The 23913-nt window shown below is 37.9% G+C and overlaps 2 protein-coding genes across 2 annotated transcripts in view; one reads left to right on the top strand and one right to left on the bottom strand.

Annotated features, from left to right (window-relative positions):
* Positions 1–22110, top strand: part of LOC144200219 (unconventional myosin-Ic-like) — a 35784-nt gene extending 13674 nt beyond the window's left edge. Inside the window, exons 3-33 of the mRNA XM_077722215.1 lie at positions 3592–3747; positions 4037–4152; positions 7806–8004; positions 8209–8289; positions 8556–8735; positions 9315–9413; positions 9968–10078; positions 10205–10276; positions 10386–10505; positions 10812–10885; positions 11197–11302; positions 11409–11489; positions 12066–12157; positions 12505–12599; positions 12796–12842; positions 12937–13017; positions 13430–13535; positions 14459–14576; positions 15134–15247; positions 15357–15433; positions 15728–15796; positions 15899–15983; positions 16124–16283; positions 16543–16626; positions 16720–16813; positions 16893–16948; positions 17029–17164; positions 17997–18067; positions 18144–18241; positions 19080–19179; positions 19708–22110. Of these exons, the coding sequence (XP_077578341.1) occupies positions 3592–3747; positions 4037–4152; positions 7806–8004; positions 8209–8289; positions 8556–8735; positions 9315–9413; positions 9968–10078; positions 10205–10276; positions 10386–10505; positions 10812–10885; positions 11197–11302; positions 11409–11489; positions 12066–12157; positions 12505–12599; positions 12796–12842; positions 12937–13017; positions 13430–13535; positions 14459–14576; positions 15134–15247; positions 15357–15433; positions 15728–15796; positions 15899–15983; positions 16124–16283; positions 16543–16626; positions 16720–16813; positions 16893–16948; positions 17029–17164; positions 17997–18067; positions 18144–18241; positions 19080–19179; positions 19708–19734 (3105 nt within the window). The 3' untranslated portion in view covers positions 19735–22110. The remainder of the gene's footprint in view (positions 1–3591; positions 3748–4036; positions 4153–7805; positions 8005–8208; positions 8290–8555; positions 8736–9314; positions 9414–9967; positions 10079–10204; positions 10277–10385; positions 10506–10811; positions 10886–11196; positions 11303–11408; positions 11490–12065; positions 12158–12504; positions 12600–12795; positions 12843–12936; positions 13018–13429; positions 13536–14458; positions 14577–15133; positions 15248–15356; positions 15434–15727; positions 15797–15898; positions 15984–16123; positions 16284–16542; positions 16627–16719; positions 16814–16892; positions 16949–17028; positions 17165–17996; positions 18068–18143; positions 18242–19079; positions 19180–19707) is intronic.
* Positions 4347–7007, bottom strand: LOC144200218 (E3 SUMO-protein ligase ZBED1-like). Its single transcript, XM_077722214.1, has 3 exons — positions 6087–7007; positions 5234–5850; positions 4347–5132 (listed from the first exon to the last, which is right to left on the bottom strand). The coding sequence occupies exons 1-3, from the start codon at positions 6958–6960 to the stop codon at positions 4740–4742; spliced, it is 1884 nt and encodes a 627-aa protein (XP_077578340.1). The 5' UTR covers positions 6961–7007; the 3' UTR covers positions 4347–4739.
* Positions 22111–23913: the final 1803 nt, after the last annotated feature.

Raw genomic sequence — 23913 nt, 5'->3', positions numbered from 1 at the left:
GCTATACCTCACATGCATCTGCAAGGACTAGTTTTGTAAGACTTCATTGTTCTCAAGCGTTGTTTGGTAAAAATGGATTCTCGCTGAGATATTCCTGACACAGCTATCATTACTTCCTTTCTATATCCCGATAGTTGGTTTATCAGTGTTTATTTTTATATTATATGGGAAAATGCTCTTCCATAGCTCTTTCCAACTCTGAACAGTTGTCAGAATATCTTGTCAGCTAGCTGGAAAACCAATATAGTTAGATAAAACAACCTTAAGTTGAATATGTATGGTGTACCGTTAGGGTAGAGTAAAATAGTTAAAGTAATTTCTCAATTTGTAATTCCTTTAATATTTGTAAGAGTTTTCAACTGTAATCTGAAAAAGACGCAAACAAAAAGTAACCGGTCTTCACTACTCATGGTAAGAACTAGAGAAACAGAAAAGTGCGGTCAATTATTCCCCCATTTTCACTTTTTTTTGCGCGGGGGTGCACATTTTTATGATTGCAGATGGAAAAACCCGCATTACTAACATATGAAGACAACACAAATTTATTTTAAATAGGAACCAGAAAAATATCCACACCTTTTTAATACATTAACTGTGATTTACCACAGTTTTTGGCAAGGTGTATTCAATTTCAGTAGCCACACCCTAAGCCTGATTACAGTAATCCCTCAAATTTTGCGGTTAATGTAGACCAGACATGGCCACGATTATCGAGTCCATTGCTGAGTCCTATTAGCAAGCAGAAGAAGGGGAGTGACTCGTGCTTGCGAGTATCAGCATAGATTGTTCACATTTTTATGAACTTGAAACAAATATATATTTATAATTAATAGCAGAAAAAAATGCGAAGAAGTATATTCACGATAAGTAAGACTGTACTACCAGAATTTCTGAATCAAGACCTCACTTGAATTGCACACAATGGGAAGCAAGCTAAAAGTAGTAAGAGATGAGCTAAAAACCTATTGATTTTTATTAACAATACAATAATTGACTTACAAACTGTGATTTTCTCTAAATCAGAAAAAATATGACCTACTTTAAGATTGCCATGTGGTGAAGTCATCTGTTTGCTGTATGATGAATAATTTTCTCTGCTTGGTAGGTTGCCACGAGTTGGTCCACACGTCCTCAGGCTAGCAGTCTTTTCTTGAGCAGCCTGATCACCTGAACAATGGCTATTTACTGTTATCCTAAATGAACTTTATTCAGACTTTAAAACCCCCCCACAAATCGGAATCTTGCATGAAACATAAAATGAAATTGCAGTGATAGACGTGTCTTGGGATTCATTGTGCATTGATATTTTTCCTCCAAGGACAGCTTTTCTTTATTTAAAAATATTTGACAAGAAATCGAGGTGTTTTTTTTCTTTCGCCGTTTTGGTACAAATGTAGGGATTTTTAAAAATCTATCATCTAAAAAAAACACAAATATAAAGCAAAAAAAAAGTGGGGTATTTAACAGTTTTATTGCAAACTTTTCAGGCCACTGTATAATGTGATGATGTTTCTGAAGTGACTGCAGGCATGTTTTTGGATAGTGATGTTGTCAAAACAGACTTGCTTTGGAAACTACTTGCTGTCTGAAAACCAAGGCTCACCTTTTGGTATAACATTACTTTCATTGATTTCTTTTGTGGCTATTGCAGCGTCTGACCAAACCAACAACAGAAGTCTTGATAACCTGCCCAAATGAACTTACTTGACTAATAGATTAACTTTTTAATTCCCCATTCATATTCTGGCTTACAAGCAATATGCATGTATAAGCCATAAAATGCACACACCCCTAAAAAAATCTTCCTTTTGAAAGGCAAGTGTTGTATAAATACAGAGTGGTTCCTAGACCTGAGTAGATAGAGGTGAAGGACTCGATCTTCACGGGTCTTATACGTTTTTGCTGTTTCTTGGTTTGCTTTTAGGGATTTGGAAAGTATTACGACACGTAGGAAGCAAGAAGGTGCAGACTTGGTGTGTTCTCAAGATTTTGGGTTTGTGTGTTTTGTGCAAAAGGGTGTAAGTAAGGTGTGTCACGTCTAAGTCAGGAAGTTAAACACTGAAAGGGGCATTGGAAACTATGAAGTCATGGAGAGAGGGAAGGGGTGATATTGAAGTGTTTTAGAATGACAGAATGTAAAGAGTAGTAAGTAAGCTCAAGGAGTGGTGTGAAAGGCAATAATATATTTTTTCATTTTTCTTTTTGGGTGGTATAAAAACAAGGTTTTATGTGTACAAAAGTTTTTAAAGACTCTTATTTTGCTGCAAACCTTACCAAGAAATTAAGTCACCAGAGGACATGTTGTTTTGACATTGAAATCACATTCTTCTTGTTCCTTGCACACATCCTTCACTCACTTTATTTTGAAGACAAGCATAGTGTAATATGTTAGGAAAAGTAGAAAATTATATGCATGTTCATGTGATTGAGGCATAAGGATCTGGAGATCTGGTGGGAATTGTGTATTATGTAACCTTTATGTTATGAGGAAGTCCGAGCCATAAGATTAGTTGCAAGTCCAGCCCCATTTTTGTCCACACTCTATGCTTTATTGTTACTGCAACCTCATGGTCAAATGGGCTAGCATGCATCCCTACATAGACGCACGTTTAGGGATAAACACTGACACAGCTGCAGAAACTTTGGACTGCAAAAAAATGTTGTGTCAAACAACAATAGGTCAGCGGAGCTCATGGGATCTTAGGGAGAGATAAACAAGCAATTATTGTACATATGAACTAATCCTGTGACATTACTTACATTAATGCAACACTAACTATTGGATGATCGTTTATTTTTCATAATGCTATGCCTGTCTAATCCATATTTTATCATAGCTATAAAAACAATATAGTATAATTTACCATAACCATCCCTTAAACTGTCAGGATAAATTAAAAATTGACATAATTCAGAAGCAGAATGTATTTGTTTATTTTCAGTGTTCTATTCTCAACTTTACTACACACCTTTTTTTAAAATTCTGGTTTATCTTACTGTAAACTTGGTAACTCTAATTAATAATTCTCTCCTCCCCCAAGCATTCTCCTCTGTGTTCTCTCTGTGGCTTTCCTTAGGGATATTAACACAACACCTGCTGCACATTATGTACAGTAAAGGTATAGGTGCAGTAACAAGCCCTGTTCTTTTCAGTCCAATTGGCTACATTGGTAACATGGATTTAGAAAGCTTTTGTAAAATGATGGGTAAAACCCAGGCTACCCTCTTAAAATTTGGCCTACTGAATGCTGATCATTTTGAACACGTGAGTGATTTATTCATTTTTTGAAACAATAGAAAGTCACATTATTGTATCATATGAAGGGATTTGATGCTGCGGTATTGAAATTGAATTAACTGGTTTTGCATTATGATTGTGTTTTGTCATTTGTGTATAAGATTATGTTGGACTGTTTTATGATGTGAAATGAAGAATGCATTTTAAGAATTGATTTGTCATCCTTTTCATTCAATGGTAGATGATATATTTTAGATTTACTGTGTCTGCATCTTTTCCTCTCATGAAACACTATGCATACTAAAACTGATAATCTGCTAAATGGCTAAAAAATCACCTCTGTTTTCTTCTAGGTGGTGAGTACTGACGGGGTGCGGGCTATGATGGAGTCGGCCCTGACAGCAAGAGACCGAGTGGGTGTGCAGGACTTTGTCCTGCTGGAGAACTACACGAGTGAGGCTGCTTTCATAGAGAACCTTCGAAAACGCTTCAAAGAGAATCTCATCTATGTAAGCAAAAATAAATGAAGTAAATTGCATTTATTGTATAACTGTCAAAAAACACTCACATAAGATTCAGAAGCATGTCTGTATGCCTTGTGAAATAAGATTCTTTTTATATTTCATTCATGTTGTGTACAAAAATGTCATCACACCTTTTTATATTAATTTATTATTTATTAATATATTAAAGTAATTAAATCTGTTTGGTTCAAATTTGCATGTTTTACTTTTACTATCCCAAATTTTCATGTGTTGTTAAGACGCACCTGGAATGCAACTGTATTTTCTTTTACAGACTTACATCGGTTCAGTGCTGGTGTCTGTTAACCCATATAAAGACTTGGAGATTTACACAAAGAACCACATGGAGCGGTACCGTGGGGTCAACTTCTATGAGGTCTCACCACACATGTAAGATTTATTTTTTTCTCTCCTCCCATTGCCACACTGTTCCCTGACTTTTCATGAGGGATAGAGATGTTGAGCATATAGTGCACAGGGACACATTTCTGAATGGCAGAATGTGCATAGATACAAAACACACAAAAATATTATCTCCATGCTACCAGCTGAACAGCAAAAAAACAATGGAATCTTACACAGTGTACAGAAAATTCTTTATTTATATACATATGTACATTAATGGGCGGCCCGGGGATGAGTGGTTAGCGTGACGGCCGCACTGTAGGGTACGCAGGTTCAAATCCAGGTCGATCCATCGGTGTGGAGTTTGCATGTTCTCCCCAGACCCACGTGGGTTTCCTCCCACATTCTATAGACATGCATGATAGGCTGATTGGACACTATACATTTCCCCTAGGTGTGAGTGATAGTGACTGGTTGTTTGTCTCCTTTTGCCCTGTGATTGGCTGGCCACCAATTCAGGGATCCTCCCACCTTGTGCCCAAAGTCAGTTGAGATGGACTCCAGCACCCCCATGACCCTAGTGAGGATAAAGCGGTTTAAAAAATGAGATGAGATGTACATTAGGCCTTGAGCTACAGGTTTTTAGCAAGAAAAACCATCCTGTCAATCACTACTGGCTTGAGGGATGAGCGAAGGCAGGTCACTACATTCCCCCCAGTGTTTATGACACTCTCTGATGGAGAATTAGTTGCAGGAATGCACAAGTACTTTCTTGCTAACTTTGAAAGTCGTGGGTAGATTCTCTTATGTTCTTTCCACCAGTCTAGAGGGTTTTCTTCACTGTCGAGGTTGGCACACTGTTGGTAAGATTGAAGTTCTGATAGAGCCTGTTGTTCTTCCTGTTGAGGTAAAAATTTCTCTGCGGCGTCCCCAGTGATCTTGAAGAAGCTTCCCACAGACTTCCTTTTTTTTGACATACTGGGAGCATCATCTGCATCTGCCATACCACCACATTGATCGATTTCCTTTAAAAAGCACAAGATAAATATATTAAGAAATGAAGACAGTCTATGAAAGATACTCCGATTACATCTTTTAGGAATTTTATTATGGTGAGACCACTAACCATGCTTGCGGATGCAACCATCTCCGAAAGGAGTCTGCTCTGGATAGGTTTTGTGCGGTCCTCAGTGACATAGGTCAGCTTGAAACGTGGATCAAGAGCCGAGGCCATATCCAGTAGTTCTTGTGTCCCCGAATCCTCATATTTTTCTTGCAAATAAGTGAGGATTTTGGTTCTCATGGTATTGGTCAAATCTGGAACATCGTGACTTACTTTGAGGATGAAAGAGCAGAAGAGGTGGAGGACTGGCTTCACATAAGACAGGCTGACATACTTCTCACTGAACAGTGCTTCAGTAAACTCAATCAGAGGTTGGAGTGCTTTGTTGATGGCATCTAGGACCTCAATGTCGTGCCACGTTGGGACGAGGTGTCTCGATTTTTGCTCCGATGATAAAACTTTGAGAATGGCCTTCTGTTGCTCCAGAAATCTTTCAATCATTGCTTGCTTTGACCCCCATCTTGTGGGACATTCAACCTTTAGCCCATGCTCTGGAAGCTTTAGTTCATTTTGAGTCCGTGCTAGCTCCTTTCTTAGCCTGTAGCTGTAGGAGAAACTGCTGACAATTTTTTTGCAGAGTCCAACGGCACGCTCAATCTCTGGATCACTCATTGCCTTTTCTAAAAATAAATAAATGAATAAATACATAAAGAAAGACAACAAAATTACTCATGTTAAAAAAATAACCTACTTCATACATCTGTTGTACAACTTGGGCAGTTTGTTAATGTTTCTTTTTAGAATTGACATCATTTGAATCATCATCATGGGAATGTAGTCAGTCACCTCAGTTGTAGATGCCAGAAAATGTCAAAGTGCATTTTTTTTAATTTGTAGTATTATTTGAGCTACTCACCGATTGCTAGGTGGACCCTGTAACCAAAGCACTCTTGCATCGGCCATTCATTTAGAATAGCTGCTTTGGCAACATTACAATGACTGCCTGTTGTGAAGCAGACTAGTTTCTCTTCTTGCAGGTTCCAAGAAGCAATTGCCTCTCGCAATCCCTGGGCGACAGCTTCCCCCGTGTTATCTTGTAGGAAAAGGGAGGTCTGCAAACACCAGCTTTTCATTTCAAAATCCCCGTCTATAAAATGAATGGTTATGGACAGATAAGGCTCCTTGGCTCTGCTTGACCATAGGTCCGTTGTGATTGCAAACAAATCAGCATTTAAAATGTCTTTCTCTATTTGGCCCCGGCATTTCTGATAAAGTGCCGGCAATGCCATTTTGGAGAAAAAATGACGCGAGGGGATGGTGTATTTATTGTCCAGTGTTTTGACCAATTTTCTGAAGCCTTCGTTGCTCACTGTATCGATCGAACACATGTCTTTTGCCAAATAAAAGGCGATTGCGTCTGTTATTTCGGCATGTTTCTGGGCGCTCGAGGAATACTGCGTTGTAGTATCCCGGTGCAAAGGCTGAGTCGCTGGTATTTTCGGCTGGGTTGGCTGATAGGGATTTTGTGAAGCAAGGGTCGCTCTGGCCTTGATACATTCCTCGTGTTTGTTTTTGTGATGTGTTTTCAAGTGATTGAAAAGATTAGTTGTGTTACCCTGCGGGGCCTGCACGACCCTGCCGCACTCTTTACAAATGACTTCTTCTTGCTGAGTGTCGCATGCTCTGAATCCAAAATGAGCCCAAATAACCGACGATGACCGCCTGCGAGGCAACAGCTCCTCGCCGTGATGCTCAAATCCATTTTGCGTTGCTTCACTTTCTTCCGACATGGCTCGCTCAAATCGTTGCAAACGAGCAAATGAACTGAGAGTCCCGCTGCAGGTTTGGCTCGCTGGGTCATTTCAGCAGCTCAATGAATTTGAAAGCAATGATTTCGCCCTCTAGTGGTGGGCTGACTTCATTTTCAGAAAATACTTCTTTCCTTAACCAACCCTACATTGGATGACTATAATATATATACACTTAATCAAATTAACTTCCCGTCAATACACTGAATTTCTGTGCATTCTGACCATTATAGAAGACGTCTCTAAATTACAGCAACTAAGCAAAATATTTTTGATATATTATGGATGTTATTGTTGCACTTCTATGATAAAACACATGTATTAGATAGACATGACACTTAAACCATGTCTCTCTATTAGCAGCTAAGGGCAATTAAGGAACGTTTTAGTATGTTTTATATCAGTTAGGAAATTTTGGATATGATTTTGTTGACTTTGTTGCTGTCGCTGGACATTTTGTTTTGTTCTGCAAAGTTATTTTCTGTGGTGTACATATATTTTTGCAACATCCATATATCTATGAAATCTTTAGTCATATGTAGTGTAATTACTTTCCTCGTGATGTTGTGAATACATATTTTTACATGCTCCACTGCGAGTGAATATGACTGAGGTTACATAGTGGCTGTTTTGTATAAAGTAATTCGGAAAATCCCCTGTACAGCACTAATTGGGATTTAGCAGATGTCAAAGTTGACTTATTATTATTAGGTAGGTCTTCTTTTCAGAAAGGAATTTTACATAAACAAGAGTTGTATTTTAAAATGGGTGTCTCTAATCATGCCTGTCAAAAGCTCTTAACTCATTGCATCTCCCAACTCCACCAGCTATGCAGTGGCAGATAACTCGTACCGTTCTATGAGGACGGAGAGGAAAGACCAATGCATCCTAATTTCTGGGGAGAGTGGAGCCGGGAAGACAGAAGCTTCAAAAAAGATCCTGCAATATTACGCTGTGACCTGTCCTGCCAGTGAGCAAGTGCAGACCATCAAAGACCGCCTTCTACAGTCCAATCCTGTGCTGGAGGTGAGATGCTAAGATTTATTTTTTGAACCACACTTAGAGTATTGCAAGTTATTGGTGAATCTTTTTGTTTCACGATTGTCGTGCTCTCCAGATGTCTCTGTTAACCACATCTTGTAATTTATGGTGACAAATGCCACTCAGACTCTGACCTTGTTCTTCATTGTGTTTTAACTCTTATCCTTACCCCGTCTTTCCTTTTTTTAGGCCTTTGGCAATGCCAAGACGTTACGTAATGACAATTCGAGTCGTTTTGGCAAGTACATGGATATCCAGTTTGACTTCAAGGTGAGCAGAACACCCTGATTCATAGTGGCAGCCATGTGAATTTCATTTAGTTACTGATTGTAAGCATCAAGTCATGAGGCTCAGTGTCCATATTTCATCAAGTAATCTCTTTTACTCCTCCACTCCTGTGTCTATGTTTATGGCCCCACATTATTTACCCTGTCCTGCATGTTACGACCACACTTCAGTATCCTAGCTTGAATGTGTCCTCCCACGCCTCCTCACTTGCCTCTCCCCTGTCTCCCTGGCCTTTGTCCCGTCGACAGGGTGCCCCGGTAGGAGGTCACATCATCAATTACCTGTTGGAAAAGTCACGTGTGGTTCACCAAAACCATGGCGAGAGGAACTTTCACATTTTCTATCAGCTGATCGAAGGAGGGGAAGAAGACCTGCTCAGACGCCTCGGCTTAGAGAGAAACACGCAGCAGTACCAGTACCTGGTCAAAGTAAGAATGCTGCATTCCTCTCTGGCATGGTCTGGGACCCTCTGGTCCGCAGCATAGTTTGCTGGTTAGGATTCACAGCATTCCAAAATGTCTGCACTAACTTTTTAGATTTGGTCTGGAACAAAGAGAGGTTAGGTTCTAAGTTATCTATTATTTGTCTACATCAGATTGACACCCTTAATTTTATATGCTGTTTATAAGGTTGTGATCAGGAAAGTTGGAGTAATGTTAAATTTGGAAGATTTAGTAGTTTTTTTGTTTGTTTTTGTTTTAGCTCTAAAGAGTAGTGTGAGAGTTTTCTATAAGATTGTTTGTGTGAGAGAGAGAAGGAATCCCTGTGGGAGTTCAACTTAATGGGCTTTTTATTAGCCTATTTCCTTTGGGGGTTACTGAGTCTACAGGCAAGAATGCAAGCCTGACATCATGTTTTTGTATACATTAGTGTTTACATGTTCACACATTTCCACCCCAATAGATTTGTGCATGTTTTTGAGAACATTGGACTTAACAAGCAAAAAAAAAGGTTGCACAGATCTGCATATTGGGGTTTTACAAATATATTTGTGTGTTTTCTATTAGGGTAACTGTCCCAAAGTGAGCTCCATCAATGACCGCAGTGATTGGAAGGTGGTGAAGAAGGCCTTAACTGTGATTGGATTTAATGAGGATGAAATTGAGGTAAGATGGAGCTATCAGAGCTTTGTTTTTCTCCAACAATTGTGAGGTGTGTTAATGTCATTCAGATGAGCTTTTGTCAAGAGATTAATATATCTGAATCAGCCACAGAAATTGTGTGTAGCTATTATTTTTATCAGTGTTGAGAACTTGGGTTTGCTGAGCGGTTTCTGACAGGTTTATGAGTATGGGCTTGCCTCCATACTCAAGGCTCACTGAAAAAAATATTCAGAGGAAGGGAGGTGGAAAGGAAGATAAAACTTTGCCTTTTGCTGCTGGAGCCTAATCATATTTACATATCAATCTAGTGGTGATTGCACTCCACCTTTGTATGACGGAATACAAATCAAATTCACATCCTTTAAATGATTATGTACTGTAACTACTAGTATACTCAATCTTTGTGAAGATACAGTGCTTTATAAAAAAATGTACTCCCAAGTTTTTCATTATAATACTCACATCACTCTTAAGTTTATATCCTTCCCTTTACACCCTTCATTTTCATTCCCTATATTTGCCCGCAATGCTTATTGTACTTTGTTTTTCCTTTGCAGGAGTTGTTAAATATAATTGCCAGTGTACTTCACCTGGGGAATGTTCAGTATGGTGGTGAGGATGGCATAGCCTGCATCACTTCTGACACACAGATCAAGTACTTAGCAAGGGTAAGGTGTTATAGCAAACAAGTTTCATGAGCATTTAAAAAATGTGACCATTATTATGATGCTTTATTTATGGTTGTCACTTGTGTGGCTTTTGTTGTGGCCCCTAATGATGTTATGTCTCTCCAGTTGTTAGGTGTAAATGTGGCCGTGCTGACGGAGGCACTCACAAACAAAAAGATAATCGCCAAGGGAGAGGAGGTAGGATTAGATGCACATTCACCACAATGTAGATGTGTGACAAGTTTTTGAATTTGAAATGTGAACGCTGTCACTATGTTTTAAAGTCTTTTATGTCATTTTTCATCAGCTGATCAGCCCACTAAACCTAGAACAGGCCTCCTCTGCTCGCGATGCTTTGTCAAAGGCTGTTTATGGACGCACTTTCACATGGCTTGTCAACAAGATCAACACTTCTCTGGCTTACACGGTATACCAGCAACTACGAGTAGAAACACTAATTTTGCACTTTTAAATCACTGTAACTTGACTGTAGTGAATTTAGCCTTTTTTTACACCAAAACGCCACCTTGTGGACATTATTTAGCATGTTAAGACTAACTATTGAACTATTTTATGGAAGCAGAGCAGTAACGTCTTACATACTTTAGATACATTTATCTCAACCAGACTTACTGTTTAATGTCTACACATCTCTTTCAGAATGCCAAGTTTTTGTGGTTCATATTTATAGTTCAAGTTTGGATTTGTTAAAGAGCCTTATTCTGTCTTACAGGATGACTCATATAAGCACTACTCGGTTATTGGGCTGCTGGACATCTATGGCTTTGAGGTCTTCCAACACAACAGGTAAAGAAATAATATGCTAGAACTATTTTGGTCTAAAAAGAGTTTTGCAAAAATCATCTTACAAATGATGAAGTGCAGTAAGTTATCACAGGGTGTACGTGGCCCTTGATTATTAGTAGTATTGTAGTATTTTGTAAACGTTTCTCCCCATGGTATGGTAAAACTAGTGTGATGTACCAGTACTTTTTTTAGGATGAATCTTAACCTGAATAAGCTTAATTCGACATTTGAATTGGTTTACATGTTTTAATTGAATGATAATAAAACACTTCATGGGTCTCTTTGTGTTGGTGTCACTTTTTATCTTACAGCTTTGAGCAGTTCTGTATCAACTACTGTAATGAAAAGCTACAACAGCTCTTCATTGAGCTCACCCTTAAGTCGGAGCAGGAGGAATACGAAGCTGAGGGCATTACCGTGAGTTCCCTATTAGACGCATACTTAATAATTCAGATACTCAGCTAACTGGTTTGCAGAACTTGACTGTGAGTTTCAGAATTCAATGCATTGCTTCTCTTTCTAGTGGGAGCCAGTGCAGTACTTCAATAACAAAATCATCTGTGACCTGGTGGAAGAGAAGTTCAAGGGCATCATATCCATTCTGGTGAGAGAAATTCAGGACCATGGATAGTGTTAGGGTTTAAAAAAAAAACTCGATATAAGCAGTGTTAGCGGTCTAACTGGTTAGTCAATATTCCGATTAGGAAAAAGGTTTCTGACTGCATGTAAAGGTAGCCACTTTCTTATATTCCTAAGGAACAAAGTTGGTGTCCAGAAAGACTGTCCTTAAATAAGAGCCCTTTGCAGTGTGACTGCAAAGTCGACAAGAACATTACATTTAATACAATGAGAATCCATTTGGAAAAATAATTGTATTTTCTTTTTCTTTAGCTGCAATCAATTAAAATTATACTTGACATGGACTTGTGCATTTGGCACATGCAGAACCCAAGAGAAAGAGCTCAAGCTTCATAATGTAAAAATTGTGAATTATTTTAATCTTGTAAGAGGAAAATGACTGGTACTTCTGATAACACTTTGACTGAAATGGGGGTCTTTGGGGATGAATTGGCTGGGGAAAGGGAAGTCTCGGCTTCCCTGTTGAAGTAAGAGGAAATGGATGGGTGGGGACTTTTAGTAATACAAATCACTTGATATCCTCCTTTCGTTCCTACTACAGGATGAAGAGTGTCTGCGTCCTGGAGATGCTAGTGACATGACTTTCCTGGAGAAGTTGGAGGACACTGTGGGAGGCCATGCCCACTTTGTCACGTCAGTTCAATTTCTACATTCTCATTGTCGGCTGTAACAATAGACAAATTTGATTGGTCTCATCAATTTTGACCCAAAACCTGAAGAATACTATGATGTTTTTTTTAAAATTGAAAATAATTTCAATTAAATAACATTATATTGTTAACATTTAACTCAATATCATCATAGATATCCTGAACATAAAGTGAATACAAATACTAAATACACAATTGTTGATGAAACTCTTTTATCAAGCAAAATCATATTTTTATAACTAAAATACATTAACCCTTGTGCGTATTGTTACAGCTTATTTATGGTTAATTGAAAATGAATATTAAATGTGTGTGTATGGCTTCTTGCAGTCACAAGCTTGCTGATGGAAAGACACGGAAGATAATGGGTCGCGAAGAATTCCGTCTGCTGCATTATGCTGGAGAGGTCAACTACAATGTCAATGGTAATTGCACTACGTACTTACATATAATGAGGGATATTTGGCCCTGTTTGGAATTTCAGGATTAACATAAACTGCCTGATTACCTTTTTCTGTGTGTCTTTGTGGGGATATTATAAAAAAAATAATATCAAACAGGTAAATCAACCAAAGGTTTGTGCTTGAAATCAACTGAACTCTAAATAAATCCTCTCTTTAGGCTTTCTGGACAAGAACAATGACTTGCTCTTCAGGAACTTAAAAGAGGTAAGGCTGGTTGATAGAGTAAAAACATAAATATTGAATTAGCAGGTTTGTGTCTCCTTTGGTAATTAATGTCCTTCCCAATTTTTCTTGAAAGGTTATGTGCATGTCGGAGAACAAGATCCTAAACCAGTGTTTTGAAAGGGACGAGCTGAGTGACAAGAAACGTCCTGACACGGTAACAGCTGTCACTCTGATCCATCCCAACATACTTTCCCACCACAGACAGTAAAGCATGCATAAATGTGCTCCCTCTCAATGTTGAGTGGGTTTCCTTATGGGGTCTGTCTTTTACTGCCTACACACTGAAGAATGGCCTTCACATACACCCACACTGAAATGAACAGCGTCATCTCATTGGCTGGCGAGGGAAGAGCCTTCTCTTCCACAAGAGCCAATGCTCACTCTCTCTCTGTCACAGCTTGTGTCTTCTCCGTCTTTTTGACGTCAACATCACTCTCATTGTAGACCCATCCAACTTTTATTCCCGCTGTCATCTCTCGAGCAGATTTTGCACTAGATTTAGATTAGACTTGGCAGATTTACCATCTTCCTCCTTTTTCTGTCTTGCTTTTGGCTGCTTTTTTCAGGCGGCGACCCAGTTCAAGGCCAGTCTGGCGAAACTCATGGAGATCCTCATGTCTAAGGAGCCATCATATGTCCGCTGCATCAAGCCCAATGACTCCAAGCAAGCAAGTATGTAGTCAGATTTTTGTATTTTTTTATATAAGATTTTGAGGGGTGGCCCATTATGTTTTTAGAAAATAGTAGTTCTAACACACTGTTTGTAACTCAAATAGTTTTCACTGAACTTAGTGAATCCTAAAACAATAAATTGACTGTCACATTTTAAAATAAAATAAGTTCACTTAATAAAAATGTGCAAACATGGCCAAGGGGTAAAACCATGTGACTCAGAGGCTGAATAAGCATGTTGTGCTCTGTGACCTCTTCAACTTTTACTCCACATTGTGCAGTCAACCAATTTAATCCCATAACTGATAATAAACAAATGTGCACCTAGTAGGAAAATAAAAAGAAAATACTCATCCACGTTTTATTTCATCGAGAAATATCTCTTTATACAACACCACAATTGTCAGAGCAATAAAGTTATCCAATCCCATAGCTGAGTTTGTTCACATACTGACATGAGAGGTCGCATTTGTCCTTTTAATCACAAAATACAGTTGATTTCTTTTGTAGTACTGTATAACTAGCCAAGTAGGGCCTACAAAAGCTTTTCAGCCCAATAACTGGGCATTCGGAGAAACCGTAAGGTCTGCCCACAACATGTTGTATTTGGATGTTACTCTTGCAAAAATTAATCTAGCTATTTGTATTTTTGTCATAGATGTCATGTTAAGCCAGTGTTTATGGTAGTTCCAACCCATACACTACCTTCACATTACTAGCCACTGTTTATACTCTCCCTGTCGTCATTATAACACTGGCCTTTGTTTGTCCCATAGAGTTGTCCTTTTGTCATGTCACACTGTTTCTCTTTGTCACCCCTACTGCTGATTTCTGCTTGTTCATTCTTTTCAACTGACTTTACATTTTTCTCAGACTATGATGAACCCAACCTGACCTTACTTTCGCCCTCCTCTCGTTGCCAGGTCGCTTTGACGATGTTCTGATACGTCACCAGGTCAAGTATCTTGGATTAATGGAGAATCTGAGGGTGAGACGTGCCGGCTTTGCTTACAGGCGGCACTACGAGGTCTTCCTGCAGAGGTGAGCAATAGATTTTAGTTTTTGTTTCATTGTTCATTCTCCAATGTTACTCCTTTGCCAAGCCTGTACACAATACATATACGTTTTGAGCCAATAGCCAGAATGGATGCAATCATGTACTAAATTGAACAAATGGGCAGAATAATCTAATTGTCTTTTAGCATAATGAGAATTACATTACATTACACATTGGATGCTCCCTGTTGTAAATTAGAAAAGAAATCCTGAAAAATTGCTCCTAATTCATTCTTTGAAATTACACCCACACATGCTCTAGCCTTCAATCATTTAACAAACCATACTTTTTCCCATCCATCATGCTTACTCTTCACTCACTTTATACACTACTCATGTGACTATTTTGTAATATATGTATTCAAATTTATTACAAATATACTTCAAGCTCGATGTAATTTTATGCAGCCTTCATTATTAAGAAATGTATTTACATAATTATTTTATTGTTGTGGTATGTACACACTTAATGGTTTGATATTTTTAATCCATTGCTTCCTTGATGAGTCAACTGTACAAATCTATTGTAATATTCTATTTAGGTACAAGTCCCTGTGTCCAGATACTTGGCCAAATTGGCAGGGAAAACAGTCTGATGGAGTCGCGACCTTGGTCAAATACCTGGGATATAAACCTGAAGACTACAAACTGGGCAGGTCATTAAAACACACTAACATACATACAACGTCAGATAAGTGAATGGAAGGCATCATCAGGTCATAAATGTCAAAATCTTGAGTATAATTTAGATTCCTTTTTTTGCAGATCAAAGATTTTCATCCGATTCCCAAAGACCTTATTTTCTACCGAGGAAGCCCTAGAGACCAGGAAACATAGTATTGGTGAGAACCCACTGACAATAATTACAATATATCAAACAGTCCCAATATTTGGAACACTTTTACAGTTTACCACTCTAAATGTGAGTAAGATTGCCCCCCAAAGTTTTGCACGCAATTTTAAAGTAGCATACAACAATTGTTTAAAAATGAAAGCATAATTGTAAAAAGTGGTCAACTATGCATCACAGAGTTGATCACATTTTTTGCAGCCAATCCAAATCTTTGCATAAAGAGTGAAATAGATATAGTGCATCTTGAAATGAATCCGTCTTTTTGCCCACTTTCCAAACACAGCCACCAAATTGCAAGCAGGGTGGAGGGGCTACAGCCAAAAGTCCAAGTACCAAAAACTACGAACTTCAGGTGAGAACTGGTTTAATCATACTACACTGCTTTTGTCTTCTTCTGAATTATTCGTAACTTCTCATTTAACTACTTTGAAAACATTTCTTGTGTCTCTATCAGCTATTGCTATTCAGGCCTGGTGGAGGGGGATCTTAGCCAGAAGGAGAGCACGACGCAGACGCGAGGCTGCTGACACCATTCGCAGGTAGGTGGTCAAGAAAGTCAAATAAATAACTTTATTGAGGGGGGTTAAATAGTGGGGAAAATTGATTTGTCAATGTGTGTACCAGACATCAAATTCCATGTTTAAATCAGTGGACTGAGATTTCTTATTTTCACACCTAGGTTTATCAAAGGCTTTATCTACCGCCACAAGGAGCGTTGTCCAGAGAATGAGTATTTCCTGGATTACGTGCGCTATTCCTTCCTCATGAACCTGCGCAGAAACCTGCCAAAGAACGTTCTGGACAAAAGCTGGCCGACACCACCAGCAGCTCTTACAGAGGTATGAATTGCTTACCCACAGATAGTTTAGCGTAAGACTCACTTGGAATTACTTGGTAGTGAAAGAAGTGTCCTTTGCTCAAAGACAAACATAGGCATACAGATTATTAGGAACTGCTTTGAGGATAACAAATAATTAGGTCACCCAAAATATATATTACAGGCTTCTACTTGGTGATAGTATAAAAACCAGACAAAGAAAAACGTGCATTTTAGGGAAGAAAACTTGACGTGACCACACCAACTGTCTTTCTTATTAGGCATCAGAACATTTGCGCAAGATGTGCATGCAGAACATGGTGTGGATCTACTGCAAAAAGATCAGCTCTGAATGGAAACACCAGGTAATGCTTGAGGAGTTAGCTGTCAGATTGTCGTCATTTGAGTTAATCATTGTATATGATCATCAAATTTGTTGTTGTATCCTGTGTGACTAGATGGAGCAAAAGATGATCGCAAGCGAAATATTCAAAGAAAAGAAGGACAACTATCCACAGAGTGTGCCAAAGTTGTTTGTCAGCACAAGACTAGGTAAGTGCCTTCAAACTGATGTTGGCATATTAATGTATTGCACAGAATATCACTTTAGTAACTTTTTAACTCTGTTCAGATGGTGAAAATATAAATCCCAAAGTCCTGCAGACACTTGGACCTGAGAAGTTGAAGGTTTGTGGAGTCCACTTCATTTTGGACTACAGGGTGTACACAATTCCTTATACATAAAAAACCTCCTATTTCTACTGTAGTATGCAGTGCCAGTCACAAAGTACGACCGAAAAGGCTACAAAGCTCGCCCACGTCAGCTGCTTCTCACAGCAAACTGTGCCATTATTGTCGAGGATGCCAAGCTCAAGCAACGCATTAACTATGATGTTTTGAAAGGTTAGTACCAGAGTACCGAGTACCATATTTTTCAGACATTAAGTCTCTGTGGAGTTTTGCAAATTGCTATATTGTCAAAAAAAATGCATTGAGATGAAGAAAAAATACATCTATCTCATTTTAATAGAAAATTGGTATCTGTCCTTTGTCTTAGGCAAGTGAGCTTAGTAACTAGTATTATTTTGACAACAAAATAGCAGTTCAAAACAATTGACTACACCTATTCTACATTAACTTCTGGCTTTGGTTGGCTCGGTTACATTCATAGACCTGCTGACTCAGCCATGAGGCGGGGGACACCCTGAATTGGTGGCCAGCCAATCGCAGCGTGCAAGGAGACAAACAACCATTCACGCTCACACTCATACCTAGGAGCAATTTAGAGTGGTCAACCATATGGAACTTTGTAATAAATTAAAAAATTAATTAAACAGCTCCAAATAAATTATAATTGTTATTTAACTGCTTGGATTAATAACCCCCTAAAATAGCTGCACCAAGTGGCTGGGCATCCCTGCTGAAACTGCAAGTGCTGGTGAATGAATAATTAATATATCAGATAAAAAACAAATATCTTCTCTAACACTACTTCTTAGTGTTTCATATTTCCCAACCAAGAGTGCCCTTTTGCGACTGGTGGTTAGTCAAACACTGTAATATAACAGTTTGGAACATGTAAAATTATCTTTCAACATTAAATAAAATTGCTCTTGAGTATGAGGTGAAAAAATGTAATAAAAATATGAAAAATAAGAGGGAATTATAGTCTGGAAAATAGGCGTTCATATTTTCTGTTAGCACCGCCTTTGATATAATCAGACTTCTTTTGCAGGTATCTCTGTGAGCTCTCTCAGTGATGGTCTGTTTGTTCTGCACGTGCCCAGTGAAGACAACAAACAGAAGGTACTGTGTACAAGTCTTGGACGGAATGTGTTCTTCGCAACACAATACTTTCTTCATATTGGCCTAAATTCCACAGGGAGATGTGGTTCTACAAAGTGACCACGTGATTGAAACCTTGACCAAGATCGCCATATGCGCTGACAAAGTAAACAACATCAACATCAATCAGGGCAGGTAAGATCTTAGGGAACCAGCTTTGAGAGTCAATATTACATCACTGTCTGTATGTATTCTTGCATAAGTAAGTTAGATAGAGAGCTATTTACATTACATTACATATTTAGCTCCAGAGGAATCCAAATGCAGATATGTTTTTGAGATTTAAAGAGAAAAAAAAAGTACTTGTGTGTTATAAAATTAAAGAAGCAAAAAGCAACTATCCAGCAGTTGTTTAGGGCTATTTTGTTTTTTAATGAAAAGCAACACGGCGTGATGGAGCGAGTGGTTAGCACGTCGGCTTCACAACTCAGCGGTCCTGGGTTCAAATACAGGTCATGTCCATCTGTGTGGAGTTTGCATGTTCTCCCCGCGCCTGTGTGGGTTTCCTCTGGGTACTCCGGTTTCCTCTGGGTACTCCGGTTTCCTCCTACATTCCAAAAACATGAATAGTAGGCTGATTGGACACTCTAAATTTCCCCAAGGTATGGGTGTGAGTGTGCATGGTTGTCCGTGGAATCGGCTGGCCACCGATTTGGGGCAGCTGGGATTGGCTCCGGCATCCCCCGGGGCCCTGGTGAGTATGAAGCGGTTCAGAAAATGAGATGAGATGAGAAAAGCAACACATTGGTGGGTTTTTCTACTGCTAGCCCTGGCAAGTTTTCTTCGTAGAAAGCCAATAAATTTCAAGAGCTACATTTCTTCTCTGGATGGAACCTAGGATGACAAAAAAATTCTTTTCAGAATAGTGCACCAACTTTTCAGCATTAATGTCATGGCCTTAATATTGACGTGATATTTATGATGTACCCCCTTTTTGCCAATCCATGTATCTAAACATCCTTTTTTCCTCCAGTATTAAATATACAGTGGGACAAGGTAAAGAAGGATTCATCGACTTCACTCCTGGATCAGAGCTATTGGTGGCTAAAGCCAAAAATGGACATCTATCTGTAGTAAGTGGTTAATTGATCTATTTTTTTAACCTCTTAAGACCCAAAGTCTTGTAAGGCATGCATTTTTACTTTCTCTATTTGTGCTAATTGGGTGGGACCTGATGAGCGTAAAAACAAAGGATATATTTTTACATCATGTAGTTTCTGAGAAAAATCATGTCCACGTTGTAAGTAGACGCAAGGCCCTTGTAGTCCAAAATTTAACATTGTAGTCTTTGACAACCAAACATGTGATGTCCACACATGTGGATGCCAGATCATTGGAGGTTAAAGAATTTACAGATATGATTTGTACTTTGTCTATAGTCACCACAATGCCACATATAAGAAACAAGCTGTTATATAGAGATATTATGGATATTTGGAGTTCAAATTCATGTTTAATTTATAGACAGTTCCCTCAGTCAACCGGCACTAAATATGAGATGAAATACACCATGTTAGGCAAAATCATCATAGGAAAAAAAATGGTGTTGTCACATTTATTTCCACTTGATGTGACCATGTTCTCTTCTACGTTTTCACCAGACGGCTCCAAGACTAAACTCCAGATGATTTCTGATCCAGCCTCTTGGATATCACACAAATACACACAAACAAACACATAACACATGTTCTACACTTCCAATCACTTGACCACAAACCCTACTACATACTCATCATTAGCCAATCAGGTGCCAGTTTGTCATCATGTCGTTTTGTTATGCGCTTCCAATTACAGGATAAAAGATCCAGCAATACTAATTGTTTTATTTATGTTCATATGGTATATTTTTGGGAGTAATACTTTTTGAATATTGTAATTGTTTTATGTGAGGCCATGGAATAACATTTGTCAGTGTGTTTTTCTAAGGAACATTTGTGTTTATTTGTATAATCTATTTGGGAACACGACCAAGCAAACAGTGAGAGGTGAAAGGGGTTCGTTCATTGTGGAGAAATCCGTGTGGTTTATCTTTTATATTTTTCCTGCTTTTATTTCTTTAAATTCTATCGTTATAGTTGTTTAAAGAGTCTGAGTGCATGTGGGCAAATGGTTTAGGTATGTTGAACAACTCCAAAGACAGACATGTTAAAATTTGAGAGGCAGACATACTACTGAACTCACTATCATTCAACTCAGTAGAGCTGAAGATGAGGGACAAACTGCATTAACTGTAAGCACGTAAACCAAATAGAATCTGTAAAAGTATCAGTGAGGTGTGGGGAAGGAGCATGAGGATGAGGGCAACATCAGACAGCTTTTACTTACCTTATTCACCGTTCCCTTTACTAATGTGTTCTTCGTGAAGATGTGGGGTCTTCTCTATCTTTCCAAAGCTTTATTTGGTGGGCCTCATCTTGACTTTGTACAACCTGACTGGTCTATGAAACTAGTTAGTGTCAGGCAAACCGCCAATGTTGTCTTAAGGTGAGCTTACATTTTTCAAATGTTTAAAATGTGTTGGGTTTGATATTAGGAAGCTAACTGCAGATGAAATGGATGCAAATATATCATTTTTAGATTGGTTTGAGTTGAGTTGGCATTGTTCAGGTCAGATTTTATTTGTTCTAGCTGTCAACAGAGTGAGTTATTCTGTTTGTAAATTGTACTAAGTGGTCAACATGCATCTCACCAGAATTTATTATTAAGACAATTGGCCAATTTTCATTTTTATTTGGTGCTTTATTTTATTCTTTGTTAAATTATCATGTTTTCAGACAGTCTGATAACTGAGTCCATGACCGTACAAATAAAAAAGAGTGTCATATGTACTATACAATTGGTGGTTAATGTAGTGGTTTAGTTGCCTGACTTGTGGCTGCTCTTATTCACTCCTTGATGGTAAAATGTTGTTTTTTTTCCCCCTGCCTGCCCTGTAAGTGATTGGCGACCAGTCATGATTGTACAGTTAGGTTTTTTTTATAACCTGAAATCACCTGTTATTAACTCCCTGCAACAATTTAAATGGATAAACAGTGTAGAAAGTGGGCGTAACAACAATATACCTTTCTTTACTCCATCCTAATGCCCTTAAATTAGCATGTCAGGTAAAATATACTCAATATATTCATAACAGCAGCTTTCTATTATGTCACCTTTATGTGTCAAATCTAAAGTACAGTTGCTTGCAATAAGGCCGGAATTTAATGCTCAGTTTTTGAGGATTTCCAATAGGGTTAAAACGGCTGTTTTTGCAGACTTCACTCTTGAGGCGGGTGCAATATGCTTAGACTGCTGCTGCTTCGCTTATATATGCCAAAGAACCTTTTTGATTTATTATCATTATCTGTTGTATAATTTTGAACATCTTGTGTTTGTTTGATGTTGATTTTATTTGAAGTGAGGAGGAAGAATTGTACAGTTTGCTTTCTGTTTTTATGGGATGTCCGAGCCAAGTTTATAATGTTAAACATTTTGGGACAAAGCATTTGCAATAGATAAATGTGCCTTGTAGCAAAGCAATATTAAGAGACTTAATGTAAGAACCATAACTTCTCGTTTACTTAAGCCTGCCAGGAGCAAAGATTAGTTTTTGTTTCATTCCTTTGCCAAAAAAACTGTGTAACAGCTTTATTGACACCAATCCTAAGATTTTTTTTTGAACATACATACACTTTTTTGCCAACTCTAATTATTGTATCATCCAAACCAATGTACGATTATGCAAGCACACTAAGAAACTTGTGATTCTAAACATGTGTTGAATAAATTTGACACCTTGTACTGTAAAAAAATCGGAATTTGAGTGAAATTGATTTTTTTTACTTGTTTTTTTCCCCCCTCCAAAATTACATACTCCGCCCACTGAAAATAGTTGATTCTCAAGCGGATACCACAAGAATTCTAGATGTCCCTCTCCATTTCTAACAGTGTCTTGTGATTTTATTACGGCAATTATTGACAGCATGTGAAATGACTGACTCCAAATCAAAATGCTGCTTACTTTTTAGTACGTGGATCACGAGGGGAAAATTGACAATACTGTCATCAAAGCACCACATTCAAGAAATTCTGGGTTCAAATCTTTGCCCCTCTGAGGTTTGTCATGTTTGGTTTTCTTCGATTATACAGCAAAATGTCAATTTTTTGATAAGTATGGGGGTAATTTGACCTTACCAATGACAAGCGACCATTCCCAGCTATAACAATTTGATGTATAATATTACAAATAATAATTCCTAAATAAAACATTACAATTATTTGATACATTTGTTGCCAATATTAATATCTCTGAATATGCTTGAAAAGTTAGTTCAAACTAAAACAATTTATGTCACATTTAATATTTCAAGCACATGAATTAACTAAGATTTCTTATATTAGGTCAAGTCTCATGCACAAATGATATTTGTTTTAATTTCCCTTTCAAATGACCTTTTATTAATTCATACTAATATTATATTTAGACCTCGTGTATCTCAATTTTGTGGGCATCAGGCCACACTTGTATGCCAAATTGTAATATCGTCTCTGACATGACCCAAAGTGTAATGACCTCAATGAGTCTTTATGGGATGATCTTTTTGAATAAGTAAAAATATCCACTTGCCCTAAAAAGATTTGAGTATCACGTGATTATGCAATATGACATTGAATACTATATCATTCACTCATTTTAGATGACAGCAAATATTAAAAAATATATATTTTATATGAATACACCAAACGAAACTAATAGGAAAAAACTTTTTTGTCGCGTTAAGTGAACATAATCGCACAGGTTGTAATATTTTTTTTTAACATAACTGTAGTTTGAAGGTTGTTCACTTGGTTACAATGGGCGGTCGATATAATTGTGTCCGCTAGACGTCGCCCCATCGGTTTTGGAAGGGAGACTTGGCAAGGTGTTCGCATTCACAACGTTCTTAGAAGTACAACTTTGGTGTGACATTTCGAGTTAAACGTGAGTCCATTTCCAGCACGTGGACAGGCAAGTGTCCGTGTATTTAGCTCACACATGGACAAATCGTTTGCCAAACCTCCATGCCACCTGGAAGTCAGAACTGAGTATGATGTCTAATAGAAAGTCTTAGAATACACTTAAACCTATTTAGGCACTTATTTGACCACAATTATCAGTGCAGGACGTCTAATCCATTGGGCCTGGGACCACTCAAAACAAATTAGACGCCCTGCGCCGTCAATTGCACTGAAAGATTAGCCCTCTTAGTTCATATTAATTGGACATTTATCTATGTCAGTGACAGGTAAATGAAAATATCAAAATATGTTAACATTGTATTTTAAATAGTATTCATTCCTAAATATGTAAAACTAAAAAAATGTTATTATTTAATGATACATTTATAATTCATATTTAAGGACCACACACCATAGGCATCCTATTTTAGGTCATCTTCTCGGACTTTTTTTGCGTTAATATTACCATAAATGTGATGTCTAAGAATATGGACGTCAGGTCTATGTGTTTTTTAATATATACATATATATATTTATATATATTTAAAAAAAATATTTACCAACCCTATTAAAGTTTGATATTAGCTTTTGTCAATTTGTCAGCATCAAAATGGACAAAACTAAAACTCCCGTTTTAATTTATTGCCAAAGACTGTAATTTTCTAAATTCTGAAATAAAATAACATGTGAATGGGTCAACATTTAACATTGTCTGCCTTGCGCCTTACACAATAATCACGTTGAAATGAAGTGTCGTTAATAAACACCATTTAAGTGTAGTTTTTAAAAAAAAAACAACACTTTGGCTATCAACTATCAAGTGATGTTTA

The sequence above is a fragment of the Stigmatopora nigra genome, chromosome 8, assembly GCF_051989575.1.
Source record: "Stigmatopora nigra isolate UIUO_SnigA chromosome 8, RoL_Snig_1.1, whole genome shotgun sequence".
Lineage (NCBI taxonomy): Eukaryota > Metazoa > Chordata > Actinopteri > Syngnathiformes > Syngnathidae > Stigmatopora > Stigmatopora nigra.
This window is presented reverse-complemented; position numbering and strand designations above follow the sequence as displayed.

Coding starts and splice junctions, on each gene's coding strand:
- LOC144200218 (XM_077722214.1), bottom strand. CDS start 6,960: ATGTCGGAAGAAAGTGAAGCAACGCAAAATGGATTTGAGCATCACGGC. Junction 5,851..6,086: donor CAGGGTCCACCTAGCAATCG/GTGAGTAGCTCA, acceptor ATTTATTTTTAG/AAAAGGCAATGAGTGATCCA. Junction 5,133..5,233: donor TGGTTGCATCCGCAAGCATG/GTTAGTGGTCTC, acceptor TGCTTTTTAAAG/GAAATCGATCAATGTGGTGG.